The sequence below is a fragment of the Urocampus carinirostris genome, chromosome 8 (genome assembly GCF_059441175.1).
Source record: "Urocampus carinirostris isolate Australia breed hairy pipefish chromosome 8, RoL_Ucar_1.0, whole genome shotgun sequence".
In the NCBI taxonomy this organism is placed as follows: Eukaryota; Metazoa; Chordata; class Actinopteri; order Syngnathiformes; family Syngnathidae; genus Urocampus; species Urocampus carinirostris.
This window is the reverse complement of record NC_142356.1, coordinates 21,708,543-21,727,997: the sequence shown is the minus strand read 5'-3', so window position 1 is coordinate 21,727,997 and position 19,455 is coordinate 21,708,543. Positions and strand designations below refer to the sequence as shown.

The following is a 19,455-nucleotide window of genomic DNA, read 5'->3' as shown; positions in this document are numbered from 1 at the left end:
CAGGAATGGCAATGGCGCACTTCACACAGAGTGATAAGGAAATAAAGACAAATGGGTCAAAATGAGCGAAAAAGACACAGGATAACACGGGCATGCACACTGAAAAAGTTCAGTTGGTTGGAGGTATTTCGGAAACTTAGAGTCGGAAAAAAGCAGAGCTAAAGCATCTATTACAAACTTTGCCTACAACGTTTGGCCCCCAAGACTTTATAACAAATGTATTTTATAATTTAAAATAATATAACCCGCTAGTATATACAGAAGTAAAAACATTCAAACCCAAACGAGTGCTAGCGGGCCAAGCACCAGGCTATCAAGTCCTGAGCCCAAAGTAACAAACACTCATTACAGCGTTTTCCAGAAGCTTGCTGTCTCCTTTTGTTTATTCATTTTGTAAACATTGTGAGACATTTTAAGACTTATTGAACATAAAACCGTTAACGTATCTGTTGATGATTGTAGATTAAAATTTGTGCATTTATGGTTATTTAATTTTGGGAGATTGCAGGTCTGCCTGTGGTTATGTGCAAATCTCATTTCATTAACTTTTAATTTTGTTTAATTTTTTTCAAAATTTGTGAAATGCTGTGTAGTAGTGTCACCACGCGCCTTTGTTCTGACATTAAAGATTCAAGCAGCATCTGGTTTTGTCGAAAATTAGACTCAGAATGTCAAATATAAAAAGATGTGATAATTATCATGATGATAATTGATATCAACTAATAAGAAATTTTATATCGTGATAACAATTTTTGTCATATCGCCCAGGCCTATGCATGAGAAACGATTCCGTTGGGTTGACCACTGTGGGATTTTGTTTAAATTCAATGCGGTACTACATGATAGTTATTCTTGTTGTTGTCGTTTTACAAATATTTGGCTGAGAAGATATGATAAAAGACTATTTATTACATATTTTGACATATTTGGAATTAAACCAGTTTGATGGTGTCTGATCTAAAGCCCTTACATTGTTTACATTTGATTACAGTTTAAAACATTTTCCTACCTTTAGTATATACTATACTGTACCCCTAGTGTTAATGTTTTTTTTTACCAATTGTCATCATTATTTTCCTTATAAAATGATTTGCTTTGCAGAAATTATTCCCCAATTACTTCCAGGAAAAATGCAATGCCTACATACCTTTATTATGACCGATACTAACATGTACTGCAGGGAATGTCTTTACCACAAGAAACGTGAGAAAGCTAGTAAGATTTCAGGACAGTTGTAGATTGTTATGTTGAATTTGAAATATGTCCTGTCACACCACTCTTGGAACGTTCTTAACTCATTTACAGTACATAACAAAGTATAGCTGGATAATTGTCATTCCAGGATTAGGAAAGCACAAGAGCACACGCTGCAGTTACCTTGGCCAAGGTTAGTAATATTAACAATAACCAGACATTTTTTTTCATGATACCTTGTCTACTTATAAACCATTATCATTATTGCACAGTAACTGGGACAGCTGTTGGGAGCCAAATGATCCACATCACTGTTGTTATGTTAACCTCAGCTGACTTTAGGCATCTGACTAATTTCACATGGAACTCAGTCAGGCCCCATAAAGGAATGCGACAAAATTAAAACATGGATGTGTTCCGATGACAGTGGGTGCCTTTGGAAAAAAATCCAAGAATCCCATTTTATCATGGCAATTCTTTCTCATCCAGTGTGTGACATAGAAAGTGAAGAACATTGTCAATTAAAAACGTTATTCGTCTTCTCATCTGAATCTGAAGTACTGAATAAGACTCGGTCAAGTATCTACATCGGAAAAATAAATCATTCCAACAGCTGCGGAGCTGAACCCAGTCAATGACACGGGGGCAGTCGGCAAGCAGCGGGATAAGTTATGAATAAAAGGAGGGAGAGCAGAAAGGTGAACAGATGAGAGCTAAGGGGAGAGTGAGGCAGTGGGGGGGCTGTCCTGGGGAAGAGAGACAGTAAAATGCTGCCGTCACTTAAACTCTAAAATAAAAGATCGATGAGCTTATTTAAATGTGCTCCCTGAGACGAGGGTTGGCTCGTATGAAGCCTCGCATTTATGAGGGTGTGGGCATCGATTGGAGGTGGAGGCGTAAAGGAATGGAGGGATGGAGTTATAGTGAGAGAGATGGTGCGATCAGTAAGATCAATCCTTGCTTGTGAATTTCGTCCATCTCCACCTAAAAAAAGCCAGAATAAAGGCTGGCGATCAGGGCTTCGGAACACCTTAAATAAAGACTATAGCTTTGGATTTTAACAAGTGGCACTGTCTAGCAGCTGAATGTGGTGCCTTGTGGTGCAGTATAACACAAACAAATGGACAAAAAGTAATCCCTCATTTTTCACGGGGGTTGCGTTCCAAAAATGTCCTGCACCAGTCAAAACCAGCAAAGTAGAAACCTTTATTTGTTTATTAATTAAATACCCTACTATACATTGAAACCCTAAGAACAAACCCAATTTGCACGCTCAAGTATTTGTTTAATAAATACAAGTACTATAAGGTAAATTTATTTTGGGGGATATTTGTAGTGTACTGTAAAAATTTAAATGGGATGAAAGCCACATAAAAACTTACACAAATATATGGTTCAAGTAAATTGCGGTACCTCATTACCAAAATAAAAAGGAGAGGTTTCAGCCGCAATGTTGTCAGAAACGTAACAAACTGTTGACGTAGCTTCTTCTTAAAAAGTGGTCGGCGGCGCCCTCTGTTGGCTGCGGCTGCATCGGCTCGCTACAACGGGTCAGGTGCAATCGACATTTCGTTCTGTGTACATTGTTACACAGAATGACAATACAAGGAAATTATTATTATTATTATTATTATTATTATTATTATTCTACCTCTTCCACTACTGCTTTCTTTGGAGAGTGCAGATTCCTTTTGGCTATATACTGCCTCCCACAGGCTAGTCCAGGCATTACAGCAGAAATCTGATTTATTTAAAAGAGGTAAACATTTTTAGGGGTGATTGGAAATGTGCTATGGTGAAATGTTATCTACAATAAGATAGCTTCGCTAATGCATGGCAATCTTTTTCTGGTCATGTGTGAGGTTTCATGTGGAAAAAAAATCTCCTTTAGCTTTGCTAGTCATTGCAGAAACCTCCACATTTGAATGTGTTGTAAAGGGAACTAAACTACCGAACCATAGCTTTTATGACCCGTATGATTAGTTTCAAGGATTGCCTACCTTCAACTGTGCTACAAAGGAATTGAACAAAAAGGGTGACATGGAAATACGAACATGCACTTACTGTATGTTTAAAAAGGGCAAAAAATCAATTAAGGTCTTTGGATAAACTTAGGTGCTGCTATTGATGATGATGCTGACCGTGATATCGCAAAGGGAGGAGGGAGCAGGAAGTGGGAGCTGACTCTGCAGCCACAAGTCCAGCTCACACCCCCTCTCTCAACTCCCAGGATTGAGGGTGATGATGGTGATTGCCGACAACTCTGCCTGTACTGTTTTTGTTCCGTATTGCTGTCATCAATTTAACTTTAGGCAACCCATTATGCCAATACCAGCACGATTTTCATCCGTTACTAACCCACTGTGCCTCCCCCCTAACTGCCAAGTGTTTTTTCTTTCACAGTGACACTGACACTTTTCGATTCCTCTAACGTTTACAAATAGCTCAACCACCCCCACCACTCTGCCCCAACACCTCACAAACATTCCTCCAAATCCCTCCTCCTCATAACCCTGCATCTCAGCCTTCGCCCACCACACACCATCTGTGACCCAGAGAACATTTGTGCGCTGACACCGGCCTGACCTTTTTCGTTGCGTCTTTGTTTTGCCCGGCCTAACCACCTTCCTACACCCCATTCTCCTGATACACACAAAAACACATTTACCCTACGCCATGAACAACGTAAAACGTTCAGTGTCAATCGTTTCTTATGTTGAACAATTTTCCATACAGTGATGCAACAGAGATGAACCCAAAAGCATTATTTAAATTAGAAAACCCTGGAATTGTGTGTGTCTTTGTTGTGTCAAATCAGGGGCCACGGTTAAGCAGGTCATTGACTATAGCGGTGGGGGGGAGGGATTATCAATCCTTAGAAAGGGTAACACTCTCCCCAAGGCAGACGCACATACACAATACCTTAATCCTGCAGACCCTTATCTCCCTAACATAATTCTCACAATGAGTGTTGGGCGCGTTACTGAAAAGAGTAATTAGTTACAGTCACTAGTAACTACATTTTAAAAGTAATCGCATAAGTAGAGGGTTAGGCTGAAAGTAATTACCTAGTTACAAAATACTGTATATACTTACAATGAAGTTGACCCCCTAAAACTGCTTAAGAGTAGCTACATAATAAAATAAATTGTGTACACCAACCAGTGAAAACAGAAAACTCTTCATATTCTGAAGAAACGCACCATGTTGTAAATACAGTTGAATTACAATATTTCATGAATAACGCTTTACAGCACAGCCGCCATTTGACTTACGAAAAACGCTAGATATGAACATTTTATTCGTGTCCAAAAATATCCAGACACTGCTGTAAGTTAGATTTTGTATTGTGTGCACCTTTTTCCGAGGAGAGGACAGTACTGTAGTGCTTCTTTCCGCCGTGTGGGGCTGTGAGAAGTCACCCAGCATTCAACCCGAAGAAGAAATCCGGCTTCTACTTCCTAATTTGTGTCTAAACATACTCCGTGTCCTGTATATCTAAGTACTTTGACATTTATATTGTTTAATATCTCGTGCATCCATTCAATATGGTTGGTGTAAAGTGTAAAGAAGAGGCAAGCTGTTTCTTTTGAAATTAAAGTGGAATAAGAAAGATCGATGCGGTTGAGAAAATGGTTGGATCGTTTTTTTTCACCCTCTTTCTACCACGGAGGAGGAAGTAGCATAACTCTTGAAGCCCATTTTCCACAAGTAAGTTACGCTTAACTTTATTTATCTTTATAGAGCATATTATTTTATGAAATGTTTATTTGTGAGTACAAAACAATACAGGTTACTTATACAAGCCTTAAACATACTTACAAAAAAATTCAACTTACTAACAATCGTCCGGAACCTATCTCGTTCGTAAGTAGGGAAGAGTCTGCACTCGTTAACAAGAAAAGTAATTGACGTTCCTTTATTGGGCGTTACTACCAACACACAGAAAGCAGAATAATTACCTATGCAAAGCCATCTGTTATCAAGTTTACCACATGTACACCATTTAGGATAGTAAATTTTATGGCCATCTTGTTTAATGCACATCTACCACTTTTATTCTTACCTTGGCCGTGCAACATGTGGCAGCTGAGAAGCAGCAGCAGGAGCAGGAGAGGCTCCCGCCTATTCCTCGGCATCATCCTCACTCTCCCTGGAGACAATTCTTCCACGACCTCTGGGAGCCTCTGTACCAGCAAATTCCCAACACGCGGGATCCTGGAGCAACGACGTCCACTCCTGTTAATAACGCCTTTTTCCCTGGTGAAGTTAGTCCCAAATTCTGGTACGGATGGCAGCTGGTGACTTCAGGCAGCCTCGGCGTCAAAAAGTCATTTGAGGGAGGAAGCCACCGGGTAAAAGCAACTCACTGCTAAAGCACCCCGCAACGCACTGTGAAGGAGTCCCCTAGTCCCATTGCACCTCTCTTCATTATGGATTGCTAAATTAATAAATGTGTGTTTTTTTGTTTTGGTCATGCGTTATCCGATTACTCCTCTATCACCTCCCAAATGATGCTTGGTTAATTTTGCACTAGGGGTATGTCTGCAAAAACCAGCGTTAATAAAATACTTAAATTATGCTTACACTAAATCTAGTTAATATTCCGCTGATTGCGTACAATTTAACTAAGTTAGTTGCGGGTCAATAGTTCAGTAGTAGGTCAGTGCTCGTTAGGGAGCCGCTCAAGTACTCTCGCCGCAGAAGGGTCGCCCTCCTCGGATAAGCGCGGCGGGGACCGCCGCTGGCACAACAGGTTAGCATAAACCCACACAAGAACGTTTAAATACCTTGTGTGAGTTACTCAGTTCACAATTTCATAGATGTTTAGAACAAAAATGAGAGTTTGTTCAAAACTAGCGGAAAACAAAGTTGTTTTTAGAGCGGGAGGAAGGACCTTCGGATATCCGAGCTCTTCCGCGGCGTCACGGGTGCCTCTCCGCCGCTGCCGCTTTGGTAGTTCCACAAACTCCTTCGCGGTCCTTTACGATTGTCGGTAGTCTGTGAAAATGTATGAGTTAAATTCCTTCTTGAGGTCCTCGAAGTTCTTTTCTCTTTGGTTCTTTATGGAGCCCTGCCGGCACCCAGTTGAAGCTCTGGGCGCAGACTGAGCGAAGGAAGCAGCTCCCTCGCGAACGAACACCTGCCAAGCTCCTCCGCGCACACTTGGAGGGGGAGAGAGTGAGAGAAAGGGAGCACGTTATCTTCCTCTTTTTATTCCGTGCTCAGAGAAAGAAATATGGGAAAATTAAATTCCATGGCTGTAATTTCCCTCAAACATTTCAGGTTTACTCCGACTGTACACGCTCGATTTTACACTTGGTCTACGGTACTCCAAACTCAAAAACTTCCATTCAGCAGCATCCCTAGTCGCTGATTGGCCCTAGCGACAAACTCCAGAGTTCCTATTGGGCAGACTAATTCAAGGGGGAGGGAACCAAAATAATCTCACTCTCATGCTATCAAAATAGTCTCATCTCATCTAATTAGCTCCACCGCTTATCCTCAGTAGGGTCGCGGGGTGCTGGAGCCCATCCCAGCAATCATCGGGCAGTGGGCGGGGGACATCCTGAATTGGTTGCCGGCCACTCGCAGGGCACACAGGGAGAGACAACTCGCTCGCTCATTCACACCTAGGGACACTTTGGACCGGCCAATCCACCTGAAATGCATGTCTTTGGAATGTGGGAGGAAACCGGAGTGCCCGGAGGAAACCCACGCAAGCACGGGGAGAACATACAAACTCCGCACAGGAAGTCCGGTAGCTGGATTTGAACCCACACAGGAGGTTCCCAAGGCCTTAGAACTGTGCCGCACACGTGCTAACCACTGCGCCGCCATGCTGCCCTCTATCAAAATAGTATTTATATCAATAAAGGACATACCTGTCAATTTATAAGTGTTTCCCATATTTTATACATTTTTTGACCATTTCAAATTATATATGCCATACAAACGTTTGTATATGGGAGTTTCTTCTTTATTGTACTGCTACGTATATTAAGCATCACTGAATTAACAGCATGTCGGGGAAAAAAACAAAGAAAAATGCTGCAACTTTTTGAGTTTTTTATTGGGTAAATAAAACGACTTGTTTTACACTACCGTACTTTCCGCAATATAAGGTGCATACCTGTCAACCTGTACGTTTTTGCCGTACAAAGTATGTCTATTATGCATTTTAAGACGTGTACGACGTACAAGAAAATCTGTACGGGAAAACGCAAATTTGTCAATCATGGGTACCATCCGGTATACACCGACTATCACGAAACGGCAAATCAATCAAGTCGAACAAGTTTGCTGCGGGAGCCTCTATCTCAGTATTGTTTTTTCGTTGCAAACGAAGCGAGCGGTTTTATGCTACTGTGTGCATGCGTCTGCCGCTTGGGGACTTCCCATCATGCAACATTCCGGAAAAAAAAATGGTGTAAGATTATTTTGTATTTTGTACGGGAAAATACGACAGTTTGTATGGGCATGGAGCCATGGAGGTTGACAGGTATGCAAACCTCAATCATGCGCGACACAAGGGTTCACAGTCACTCGGTTTATTGCCTTCAGCACGATGTTATTGAGCTGAAAGTACGGCAAGCGCAGAAGCCCATAAAGTGCCAAACGAAAAAGACAGTCGCACACACCCATGGCTTAGCAAATGAATGTGGTACCAGAATTTCAACAGTAATGCAACAAAAAAAAAAGATTTTGTTAGAATTAAAAAAAAACTCAAAACAATCAAATTTCAACTCATTTCAACTTCAAAAGCTGACCATAATGTGGATCATTTTTGAGTCAATTAATGAATTAATGAGCCGAGCGTTTGGATGCCGCATTTGCCTGGCTGTTCAATTCAGACACGGAAGAAGATTTCAAGGGATTTGGGATGTAGGACTGAGAAAGTCAGCTTTACGTGTTTTATTTGTGTGTTTACAGTTTACAGTTATTATGCTATTGCTTTGGAGTTATTATCAGTTGTGTTATTGCTTTGCACTATTACGAGTGTTTTGTTTACGTTCCCTTTAGCGCAGCACCATCTACTGGATGCATAACATACAGTAACCCTAGCATCTACTGTAGCGCCTTATAGTCCAGTGGGCCTTATGAATGATAAATATATGACAAAAGACCGTTATATGGGAGCGCGCCTTATAATCCGGTGAGGCCTATGGTGCAGAAAATATGGTTAGTATCTTTGTTTTGATTCTACAAAGTCTGTCTTGCTGTGAGTAATCGGGTGCTCTTTTGTGTTTGTAAGGTTTATGATCGCTTAATAATGGTAATTGCAATCATTTATAAGTGGAGCAATTGCTTGAGAATATCAGATATGAAAGAGATCATTTGGAAACCTTGATTAAATGAAAAAACACAACAATATTAGATTTATTTACACAAAACTAGAAATCAAAAATAGAATTTAAATCGCAATTATTTTCATTGATAACAACATTGTGAACATTGTTTACAACAAGATTAAACATGGCACTCCAGAACGAGCATGTAATAAAGACTTAAAATTCTAAAATAATATGAAGAGAATGTTAGTAGAAATATGCAAACATATTTACAGAGTAGTACTTTGAGACTGGCTTGAAATGTAAGTGCAGCAAAATAATTCCAAAATAAGTATATAAATAAGATACGAGTTCCCATTGTCTGTACATAGGTAATATATGTCTTTCGCAGACTTATACAATGTTGTTGGCTCATCTGCAGTATCGTAAGCCAGCAATGTCTTTCAGATTGGGGAGAGGGAAGCCAATGATTTTGTGTTGTGTTGCTGACTCTCTGTATGTTTTTTTCTGCATGCACACACAAACATAATATAAATCTGCCTAATGTACCAGTAAAGCATTCTTTTATACCTTTTCTGCTGCTAATATTTGATGATTTTGAGTTAGTAGCGGTAGTGTTCCGGTGATTGAATGCTTTACGTTATTTAGTTAGTAGCAGTAATGTAGTTGCTGAATTCGAACAGACTGAGGTAATTTGAGTAATTATTTTAACGGGATTGGAGAAAAACTTACATCCGCAATATTGTTTTCTTAGGTAGCTCTTGTTTACAAAAGGTTATTGTTTATGTTTTAAATAAGGGTTTTGAATTAGGATTTCAAATGAAGGGTTGAAGACCGAACTGGGGTTTCAAACACAGAAACACGATTCTTAAACTATCAAAGTATGACTGTAAAATATATTGAAGGGTTAAAAGTATAGTTCAAAAGTAGGTTTTTAAAAGAAGTTAGTCATTTTAAGTAGGGTTCAAACTTTAATTTGAAGTTTGTGTTTTAGAGTATGGTTTGAAATTGGCTCAACATTTCAAACCATGTTTTTTAGCCAAGGTCAGGATTAAGATAAGGTTAAGTTTTAAATCCCAGTTTCCTTTTTCCATAGCTGTGGTTGTAGTTTAAAAGAAGTATCTCAAACTTGGGAGAAGGTCCCATCATCATAGCTGTCTTCATAAATTTTGAGCATACTATATTATAAGAATATCTATTATAATAACAATAATTCTCATTGGTGCTCATGGTGACAAGTGACTGAGTGTGGTGTGTGGGGGGTTGTATTTTTAATGCAAAGTCTCTTTGAACCTGCCGCTAGAGGGGGTTGCCCCCAGGCAGCAGGACCACCAATTATTAAGTGCCTGATCTGCGCATTAAAAAGACGAAACATAGCAGCTTGAGCCAAATGCCTTAAGCACCAAAGCTCCTGCTTGTCTTCCCTAACTATGAGTTGTTCATGTATCTTTTGTGTTCTTATTAAATTGTTATCTCTACGTGATTGTATCTCCATGTAAATATTTTCTTTTCTTTTTTTTCACCATCATTACCAACATATTTAATCACCTCATTTCTTTTGTTTATAAATATAAATTTAGATTGTAATGCTGATTTAAACATTTTACGTTATTTAGTTGGTAGCGGTAGTGTAGCTGTTGAATTCGAACAGACTGAGGTAATTTGAGTATTTCTTTTTTATGGGATTTGCGAAAACTTCAGTTCGCAATATTTTTTTCTGAGGTGTCAAACTACCTGATTGCTCCTGTTTACAAAAGGTAAAGATTATAAATATTGTTTATGAATGTAGATTGAAATTGCAATGAATTTTGCATAATATAATGTTGACCCCACTATAGTGACAATATCAACGTTCAACAATAACAATAAACATTGTCATATAGTTGATAATGATGATAATAATAATAACAACGATAACAACAAAATAATAGTCCTGATGATAGTTATAATAATAATAATCATAATAATCATAATCATAATAAAAACAACAAGCTCAATTATTAGCTTGCCACATCTATTGACTGTATAAGGCTTCTGCTCACTAACATTATTTAGATAATAATAATAATAATGATAATAATAATAATAATAATAGTAATAATAATAATAACAATAATAATATTATTAATAATAGCAATATAGTTCACATAACAGTCATAATACTAATCAACATCATTGTAATAATTATAATAATAATATTAATACCAGATTGATTATCTGTCTTACGCATATTTTAACTCTATAATGCTACTAATCACAATTACAGGATTGGGTGATGGCACTCTGAGTATGAATTAATATGGAGGGCTATTTTGAAGAGTGTTTTGTAATTAACTTTGTGAGTGCGCGTTATTCTCAACACCGCAAGTGGCGCCCATTTCGGTGTCGAAAGGATACAAAAATGAGAAAAGCAGCCCGAGGACCGTCATCAACTCCTCATCCTGTTATAAAAAAATCCTCAAGTAATTCATGCAAAACAGACACCGAAGCACCATTGGTGGTCCAGCAGCAGAGTAGCAGTGGCACACCAAATAAGAGCCTCGGGCTATATCTTACTATTAGTGAAAAGCTACTTTCCAACCCTGCAAGGGTCATTAAATAGCACATTAATATTAAAGCTTACAACACAGTGACCTTATCTTTTATTTCCCCTATAAATCCAGATGGACTTCCCATCCTGTGATTGGCCAAATAGTCTCCCTACTTGTCGAGCTGCGGCGGACATACTCTCTTTAAGCACCTTCACCCAGCTATTGCTTTTAACGCCCAAGCTCATTTCACATAAGACTTTCCGAACGTTGTTTTCTGCAATAATGTACCTAACAGGCTCTTTTGCTGATCAGCCTTTCATTCTTTTTTTCTCAAGCCTCAGCAGTTTCTCAGCTGTTGTCAAAACATCTTTTCAATAGTTTCCTAAAAGGGGAGTATTGTGGAATACTTTTAAATTCCTGTTTAGAAATAAATGAAATGATCTGCATATGTATATAGCGCTTTTGAAGTCAATAAGGACTTCCCAAAGCGCTTTACAATGTGCTTCACATTTACCAAAAGCGGCCGTGCAGCCATGTAAGGCGCAAACCTGCTTATTGGGGGCATTAGGGGTTCAGTGTCTTACCGAAGGACACTTCGACATGTAACACGGAGGAGCCAGGATTCGAACTGCGATCTCTTGATCCCAAGACGAGCACTCTACCTCCTGAGCTACTGTCATTTACAGTGCCTGTAATTTGAGCTGAAATGAAGGATATGCTTTGCCCGTGGAGTGTCATTTCTCAACCAAAGTTCAATTCTAAAAAAAGTTGACATGGGAATTCATTCTTGATAAATTACACATGTACTGTATCTATCCCTAATCATAAACCCATTCCAAAAGCAAATGATGATCTGTGATGATCAGTGAAATAAACAGCATTTTGCATAGCTCTGCTCAACATTAATTTTAACAATGTGAGGGGTAGGGTTGATTTTCAATGATTGCATAGCACAGTTCATGAACTCTATTTTAAAGTGGCTCCTGACCTTCACCCAGACAATTCCAATTAGTCATTTCGAAATTATTTAAATTAGCTTCATTGCAATGTAACAGAAGCCTAATACCACTCGCATTCATAGGTATTTTTAGAAATAGACGATTAACTAAAGATTTAGTTGGTCGTTTAATTTCACACTCCATGAGTAAACACTCCCTCCAGGGACTCCCCTATTCATTTCATACCCAATCTAATAAAAGGCCGAATTTTTCCAATTTCCAGGTTTCCTCAAGCATTTCTTGTAAGGAACATTGAAATGACATAATCAAATTGTCACCTTCCTTTTGGGGACTACAGGCAACAATTCTCTAAATTGCTCACAAATATTTTGCAGAAAACATTCCGCAACACCAGCCAGAATATTTGGGATTACTTAATGATGAATTGTTATTTTAAAACACGTTTCCAACATATTTGTTTAGTTACCCGGGAAAACAAAAATCCTTAAAACGAGAAAAAGAAAATATCTGACGTATCAGAAGCTAGATATGTCATGATTACTGATGTGAAGCACCTGTGCCCACTCATTTGGCGCCAACTGCCTCGGACTCTGATTGGCTCCCTGTCCCTATTTAAACTCACTCCTGAGCCTGTCGCTTTTGGTCAGTCCGTCTGCAAACCACAGGGAATAGTAGGCAAGCCGTTTTTCGACCCTGACTCCCACCTGTCCCGTTTTTGCTCCCATCTGCTTCTGGCTACAACCCGTTTTTCCTGACCACGTCTGCTATCCCTTCGTGACTTATGACCCGTTCCTAACCCCAACAACGTTTTTGTTCTCCTGTCCCGGATGTCAACCTGTTTTTCCGTCTTTGACACCGCCATCGCTCGCTACGGAAGATCCACTTCCGTGTTTGGATCACAATCCGAGTACAAGAGCGAATTGTTTCCCGCGCCTAGCGAATTCCGGATCGTAGGCGCAGCCCTTCCTCTTTCCTTGAATAAAACTTGGGAGAGACGAATCGCAATTGGGTCTGGTTTCCGTTCTGGTCCTGACACAGCAGATGTTGGTATTATAATGTTTCTCATTGTAAAAAATATTCCCCGACAAGATTATAAACATTTTTAAATGAGCAATTTTTCTGCCATTTGTTAACAATTTTGCTTATTTCAAATGTAAAGTCGAGAAGATGCCTCCCAAAACCTACCTACAAATACTTACCTAAAAAAAGCTACAAATCAAACTCTAATGGTAGAGTTCACCACCTCCTATTTACACTTATATCCTACGGTACATTTGCCGTGGGCGGAATTCATATTCATCCGTGGACATCATGTTCTTAACCCCAACCCCCTTGTGGAAGCCTTCCTGCAATTGGCGGCGAGTAGTCGGTTATGGATTGTTTAGGCACATGTCTGTAGGCTACAATGTTCTGAAAATCTTCGCGGCAAATCGACAGAAGTCAACATGCGTCTCCTCTCTGGTTGTATCATTTTTCGAGACACTGACTAAACAGGCTCTTTCTGACACCCCCTCAAATGGAACTAAGAGGTGCCAATTTGTTAAGGAAAGTCACCCATGTGTCCAGCTTTGCAGTTCATCACACAAATGCACAATCCTCAAAGGTACATTGTGTAATATTTGATCACAAGATGGCCCTGTATTGCCAAACGAAAACTACGTAGCAGCAAGATGACAAACAAACATAGTAGTGACTACTAGGCATGGATTCCGCTATTTAAAGGAAACATACTGTTCTCAACCTATGACTGGTTGGTTGGTTAGCTGGTTGGTTCCCTTAACCACTAGGGCAGGGGTGTCAAACTCATTTTAACTCGGGGGCCACACGATAGAACAAACATTCTGTCGGGGGCCGGACTAGTAGATTAAAGAGAAAGAAAAAGAGATAAAGAAATAAGAGAAAGGGCGAGGGAAAAGGAGAGAGGGCGGGACAAAGAAAGAAAAAGAGAGAGAGGGAGAGAGCGTGAGAAACAAAAGATAAAAAGTTTTGAGAGGGGGAAAAGAAAGGGAGAGGTAGAAACAAATCCAAAGAGAAATAGAAAGACAGAAGGAGAGAAAAGAGAAAAGAAAGCGCAAAGGGTATGAGGAGAGAAAGAAAAGAGAGAAAAGGAAAAAAGGAAGTTAGAGCAAAAGAGGTTAAAGGACACAGAGAGAGAAAGAGAAAAATAGCAAGAAAGGAAGAGAAAAAAAGAGACACAGAGAGTGAAAGAGAAAGAGGCAGAGACTGAGTGGGAGAAAATGGGTCTGAGAGAGGGAGAGGGAGGGGAAAAGAGATAAATAAATAAATACAAGTACGGTGTCTTTGTGAGAGGCACCTGGCTTTGGCAACATCAAGTTGACATATTTTAACCTGCAGCGTGTTTTTCTCTTGCGCTTCTCTGAGTGTTGTTTCGCGGGCCAGATTCAATCCCTACAACGTGGTGCCTCTGGGCACCAGAGTGCCCCCTGACGACAGTTGAGGTGTGTCATGATTGCTGATTCGGGGCACCTGCGATTGCCCCGTTGGAGCCAACAGCCCTGAGCGCTGATTGGTTCATTGACTCGTTTTAAACCCCCGGCTTCCAAGAGGAAGCTGTCAGACCGTCTTGCGAACCTACGCTTTTGCTACGCAAGCACCATACCCTCCGACAATCTCCTGCTCTGTTTTCTCCTGCCTGTTACCTGTTGCCGACCTGTTTCTGGACCTGTTTCTGCCCTGCTCTTCCGTCTCGGCCATCGAACTGTTTTGCCTTGTTTCCTGCCTGATACTTGTTGCCGACCTTTGTTCTGGACTCGATTACCGCCCTTGCTCCCCTGTCCCGGCTACCGACCAGCTTTCCTGCCACCCATGTCTATCCCCGCTTGAGATGGAAGTTCCGCGTTCCTGCCATCTGTTACCTGTGTCCGACGATCATCGGATCGTGAAAGTAAGCGCTGCTCTCGTTTCCAATAAAACTGAGTTAAACGAACGCTATTGGGTCCTGTCTCCGTTTCTGGCTTGTGACAGCAGCTGGCGCCAAACGGGCTGGGCCAAGTCAGGGCAATGGGCAACCGTGACAGTTAGTATGGTGGTAAGGGGGATTACCACTTGTGAGGCCCCTTCTCAAGGTTTCTTTTTTCCTTACCCTGAGGTTTTGAGTTGTTCCCTGCCAGCATGTTGGTTTAAGATCAGGTAATTGTGTAATTGTAATCCTGTGCAGTTCTTTGAGACATTTTTTGTGATTAAGGGCTATATAAATAAATGTGACTTGACTTGGTATTTTACGTAACACATTTAATTTGTTTTCTGAACTTAACCTTGACATTTTTTCTTCATACAATGAATTGAACTGAATAATGGAAATCAATCGTTTATAGTTTACGTTTATGCTCAATTTAGAATCTTAATTTTTTTTGAAAACATACATGTTCTTTGGAAATCCAAATGAACATGGAAAAAACATATTATATTGACAGATGAAGGTCCCCAGCCAAGGTTCAAATGCAGAGCCGATGAATGCCGATGTTCCAACCTTTAACTCCTGCCATTCAGAAACACCCACGGATAAAAGCCTTCTTTTACAAGGTAATTGTCATTTTTTTTTAAGCTCGTTTTCTTTTTCTAAATCCACACGCAGGCTTATGGCACGGCGAGTGCTTGGCAGGGTCTAATTCGGAACCCAATTTAGGTTCCAATTACCTGTGTACCCGTTGCAATTACCGCTGCATTTTCAACTCAATCTCTCTGTGGCTCGCCATGAAATCCAACTGAAAATTACAAAAACATATTTCCGTGCACATTACAGTCTCATTTGATTTCAGCTCTTATGGTCAGGTTATAGACTCTGTTTAGAAAGAAGTATCTATTTTGGCCAGAAAAAAATTAATTTAACAGGGACATCTTCAGAAGCAGAATGATGGGGTTCAGGGCAAATTTAATTAGCATGACAAATCAAGCATGCGTATACTGCAAATGTTTTTTACTCCTTACACTAAAAGTTTGTGGTTCAGTATAAAAGACACAAAGTAACACACTGTAAACCAGAGCTTTATATAAGTAGAACCAGAGAGTCTTATAATATTGAAGTAATTTTGCTGTGTTATATTGGAACAAATCAAAGATTAAATACACTTGTACTCATATACATATGCAGATGACACTCAACTATATCTTCCGATGGAGGAATCGACCACACTAAACTGTGGAAATTTGGAGGCCTGCCTCACTGAGATAAAAGAATGGATGTCACTCAACTTCTTGCACCTTAACTCTGAAAAGACCGTAATGTTAGTTATTGGTCCATCTAAATGCCGTGACTTGTTCTCAAAAACTGCTCTGAATATTGACAAATGTAATATCACAGAGAGTGACTTTAGGTGTCACATTTGACCCCAATCTGTCCTTTCAAACACACGTTAAGAATATTATGAGAACAGCTTTCTTCCATCTTCACAACATTGCTAAAATCCGCCCTATGCTGTCTCAGTCGGATGCGGAGATTATAATTTGTTTGTTTGTTAACTCCCGTCTCGATTACTGTAATGCACTACTCTCCAGTCTCCCGAAGTCCAAAATCAAGAGCCTTCAGTTGGTATAAAATGTTACAGCAAGGCTTTTAACTACAAGAAAGTTTAATCACATTACCGCTAACCTGCATTGGCTCCCTGTTAGCATAAGATGTGATTTTAAGGTTGGTTACCTGTTGCCGACAAAATCATGCATGGACTTGCTCCCTCATATCTTTCAGGTTTAATCTCCCCCTATGTTGATGTCAAGAGCCTTTGCTCAGAAAATGCTGGTCTACTGGTGATCCCAAGAGCCAAGAAGGTAACCGCAGGCTCGAGAGCGTTCTTCATTCGGGCCCCGATGTTGTGGAATGCTCTTGCCCCTGAGATTCAATCTGCAACCTCAGTGGAAATGTTGAAATCTATGTGAAAACCTATATTTCCTGTTGATATCTGTGTATTAATTGTTATTACAACATCCATTGCAGCCCGGTCATTCTGGAAGGGGGATTACCTCATGTGGGTTTTAGATCAGGGGATGGTGTAATAATAGTCTGTGGTTGGCAATAATCTGTGGTCTGTGCTTTCATTGGTTTCCTATGGGCACTCCGGTTTCCTCCCACATTCCAAAAACATGCATGTCAGGTTAATTAGGCGGTCCAAATTGTCCCTAGGTGTGAATGGGCGAGCAAATTGTCTGTCCCTGTGTGCCGTGTGACTGGCTGGCAACCAGTTCAGGATGTCCCCTGCCCACTGCCCGAGGATGGCTGGGATGGGCCCCAGCATCCCTGTGACCCTACTGAAGATAAGCGGTGCAGATAATGGATGGATGGATAGTTATATCGTCCCTAGTTGTCAGAGAAAAATCCACAGGCTTACTTCATCTTTATGAATGCCACAAGGTTCAAAACCTAGTAAAATACATATATTTGCATAAAAATGAATTTAGAAACATAAGAATAAACCAGACATATCGATGGTCAAGGAATTCGTAATTCATATGATATATAATTCTTACATGTATTTTCCACAATATTAATGTCAGGTGAAATAAAAACACTTTAACCTATTAATACAGTGGTCATACCGTTTTAATGTCTGTCTATATCCTCGCGGAAAACATTAGTGGTGATATCAATACGAATATTATTATTATTGTTCAATATTATATTAATATAATAATAATAATAATAATAATAATAAAACCAATATTGAGCCAAAATCCACTGTTTAGTCACTAGACCATTTGGGATCTGGATGGCATAGGAAAAGGCATTAGATCTTTTCTCAATATCGCACCATTTTTACTTATGGTACCATGTTGTACAAAGTTGTTTTGGCTGAACTATATTATTTGTTATTGCAACATTTGTTGCAGCCGGGTCATCCTGGAAGGGGGATTACTTCAAGTGCGGTCCCTTCTCAAGGTTTCTTCATTTTCCTCATGTTGAGGTTTTTGAGTTTTCTTTGCCCTCGTGTAGGTTATAGATCAGGGGATGGTGTCATAATAGTCTGTAGTCTGCAATAGTCTGTGCTCTGTGCAGCCCTTTCAGACTCCTTGTGATTAAGGGCCATACAAATAAACATGACTTGACTTGACTTGAACTCTTTCCCAAAATGCTCCATTACAACATTTCACAATGTGGCGCCGTGGGTATAAGTGTGGTGATGAAATCAAATCTTATGCATTTTATTTTGTCATTCACAGTCCTAATGGCATAGTGGTTAAGATTTTGTGCTCTCACCACCACGATTTGGGTTTGATTCCTGTTTAATGTAATGCTGAGCAAATGAGGTCAGTCAATTATAGTGATATACAAACGTTAAATCTTTCTCCTTAACTTTGAATTATTTTATGGGTTAAAAACATTTTGCATACACCAATGACTACAGCATAAGCAAAAATATGGTCCTGCTACTATAAAACACACACAGCCCAGTACCGGTTCGTAGCCCAGTGACGACCACTGTGTTAAGCAGCATAATCCAGAGATTTGAGGATTACTTTCAGATTTTTGCAGCCGTATAGAAATATTTGCACAAGATATTCCCAAGTGAGTACCTAGGAGGACTTTTGTGATACTAACATGTTTAAGATATTAAATAAGATACAATTTAACAGGATTTTGTTATCTTGAGCTTTTGAGCTATTTTCTTGTTCACACTTAGAATGACCACCTTTTTTTTCTTAACCCCTATCATATACTCACAAACAGCCCTCAAAACATCAGCACCAAAATCTGCACCAAAATAGGCCTGAGCGATGGCTCCGATCTGTTCTTCTCGGTGGGATAAACACCTGCACCATCCCTCATCTCTTCAACACATGTTAAACTTGGCTAATGACCATCGTCCCAGTAATCAACACCGCTACCTGAGCACGCAAACACAGAAGCAAACAGGCACTTTGAGAACACCCCGCGCAAGTCCCGATGCAGTTAATGAGTGGCTTCCTGCAGCTCGAGTTGTCATTGTGGTGGAGGGAGATAATGTCAATATTAATTGACCTGTCATAGGAGCTGGGAGGATAAACACCACAGGGAAGTGGTAACGGACAGGAGGACATGCAGGATTTAATGCGTCACAGTCGGAGCTTGACCACTATCATCAGTTCTTAGTGTTGCCACCAGAACTCCCGGGTCCATCAGCAATATTTTTCAATGTTGTTTTACTTTAGCTGTTATCTGGTCACATTTCCATCCAATTTTTGAGATTTTAGGGATTATTCCCTAATGTCATGGATTTCTAATAATTATCTTAGCCCGTGTATGTTAATACACTGGATTACTCTTAATCGTCAATTGATCTTTAAATTATAGGGTGACCCAAAAACTGACATAATTTATTTAAGTATATAATTTTGAGGCACTACACGTCCTAGGCAAAAGAGATTAAATAGGCTTTGAGTCTGAAGGAGGGGCAATCTTTTATCATCATCATTATAATCATAGTCATCGTTATTATAATGATTGTTATCGTCAGTATCATCATTATCATCAACATTAGCATTATGACG

General features: G+C 39.8%; 1 protein-coding gene across 2 annotated transcripts in view; it reads right to left on the bottom strand.

The window, feature by feature from the left end:
* Positions 1 to 6,326, bottom strand: part of sdk1b (sidekick cell adhesion molecule 1b) — a 421,825-nt gene extending 415,499 nt beyond the window's left edge. For both annotated transcript variants that reach the window (XM_088341980.1, XM_088341981.1), the window contains exon 1: positions 5,261 to 6,326. In XM_088341980.1, coding sequence (XP_088198106.1) covers positions 5,261 to 5,336 — 76 coding nt within the window. In that variant the 5' untranslated portion in view covers positions 5,337 to 6,326. The remainder of the gene's footprint in view (positions 1 to 5,260) is intronic.
* Between the last annotated feature and the right edge of the window lie 13,129 nt (positions 6,327 to 19,455).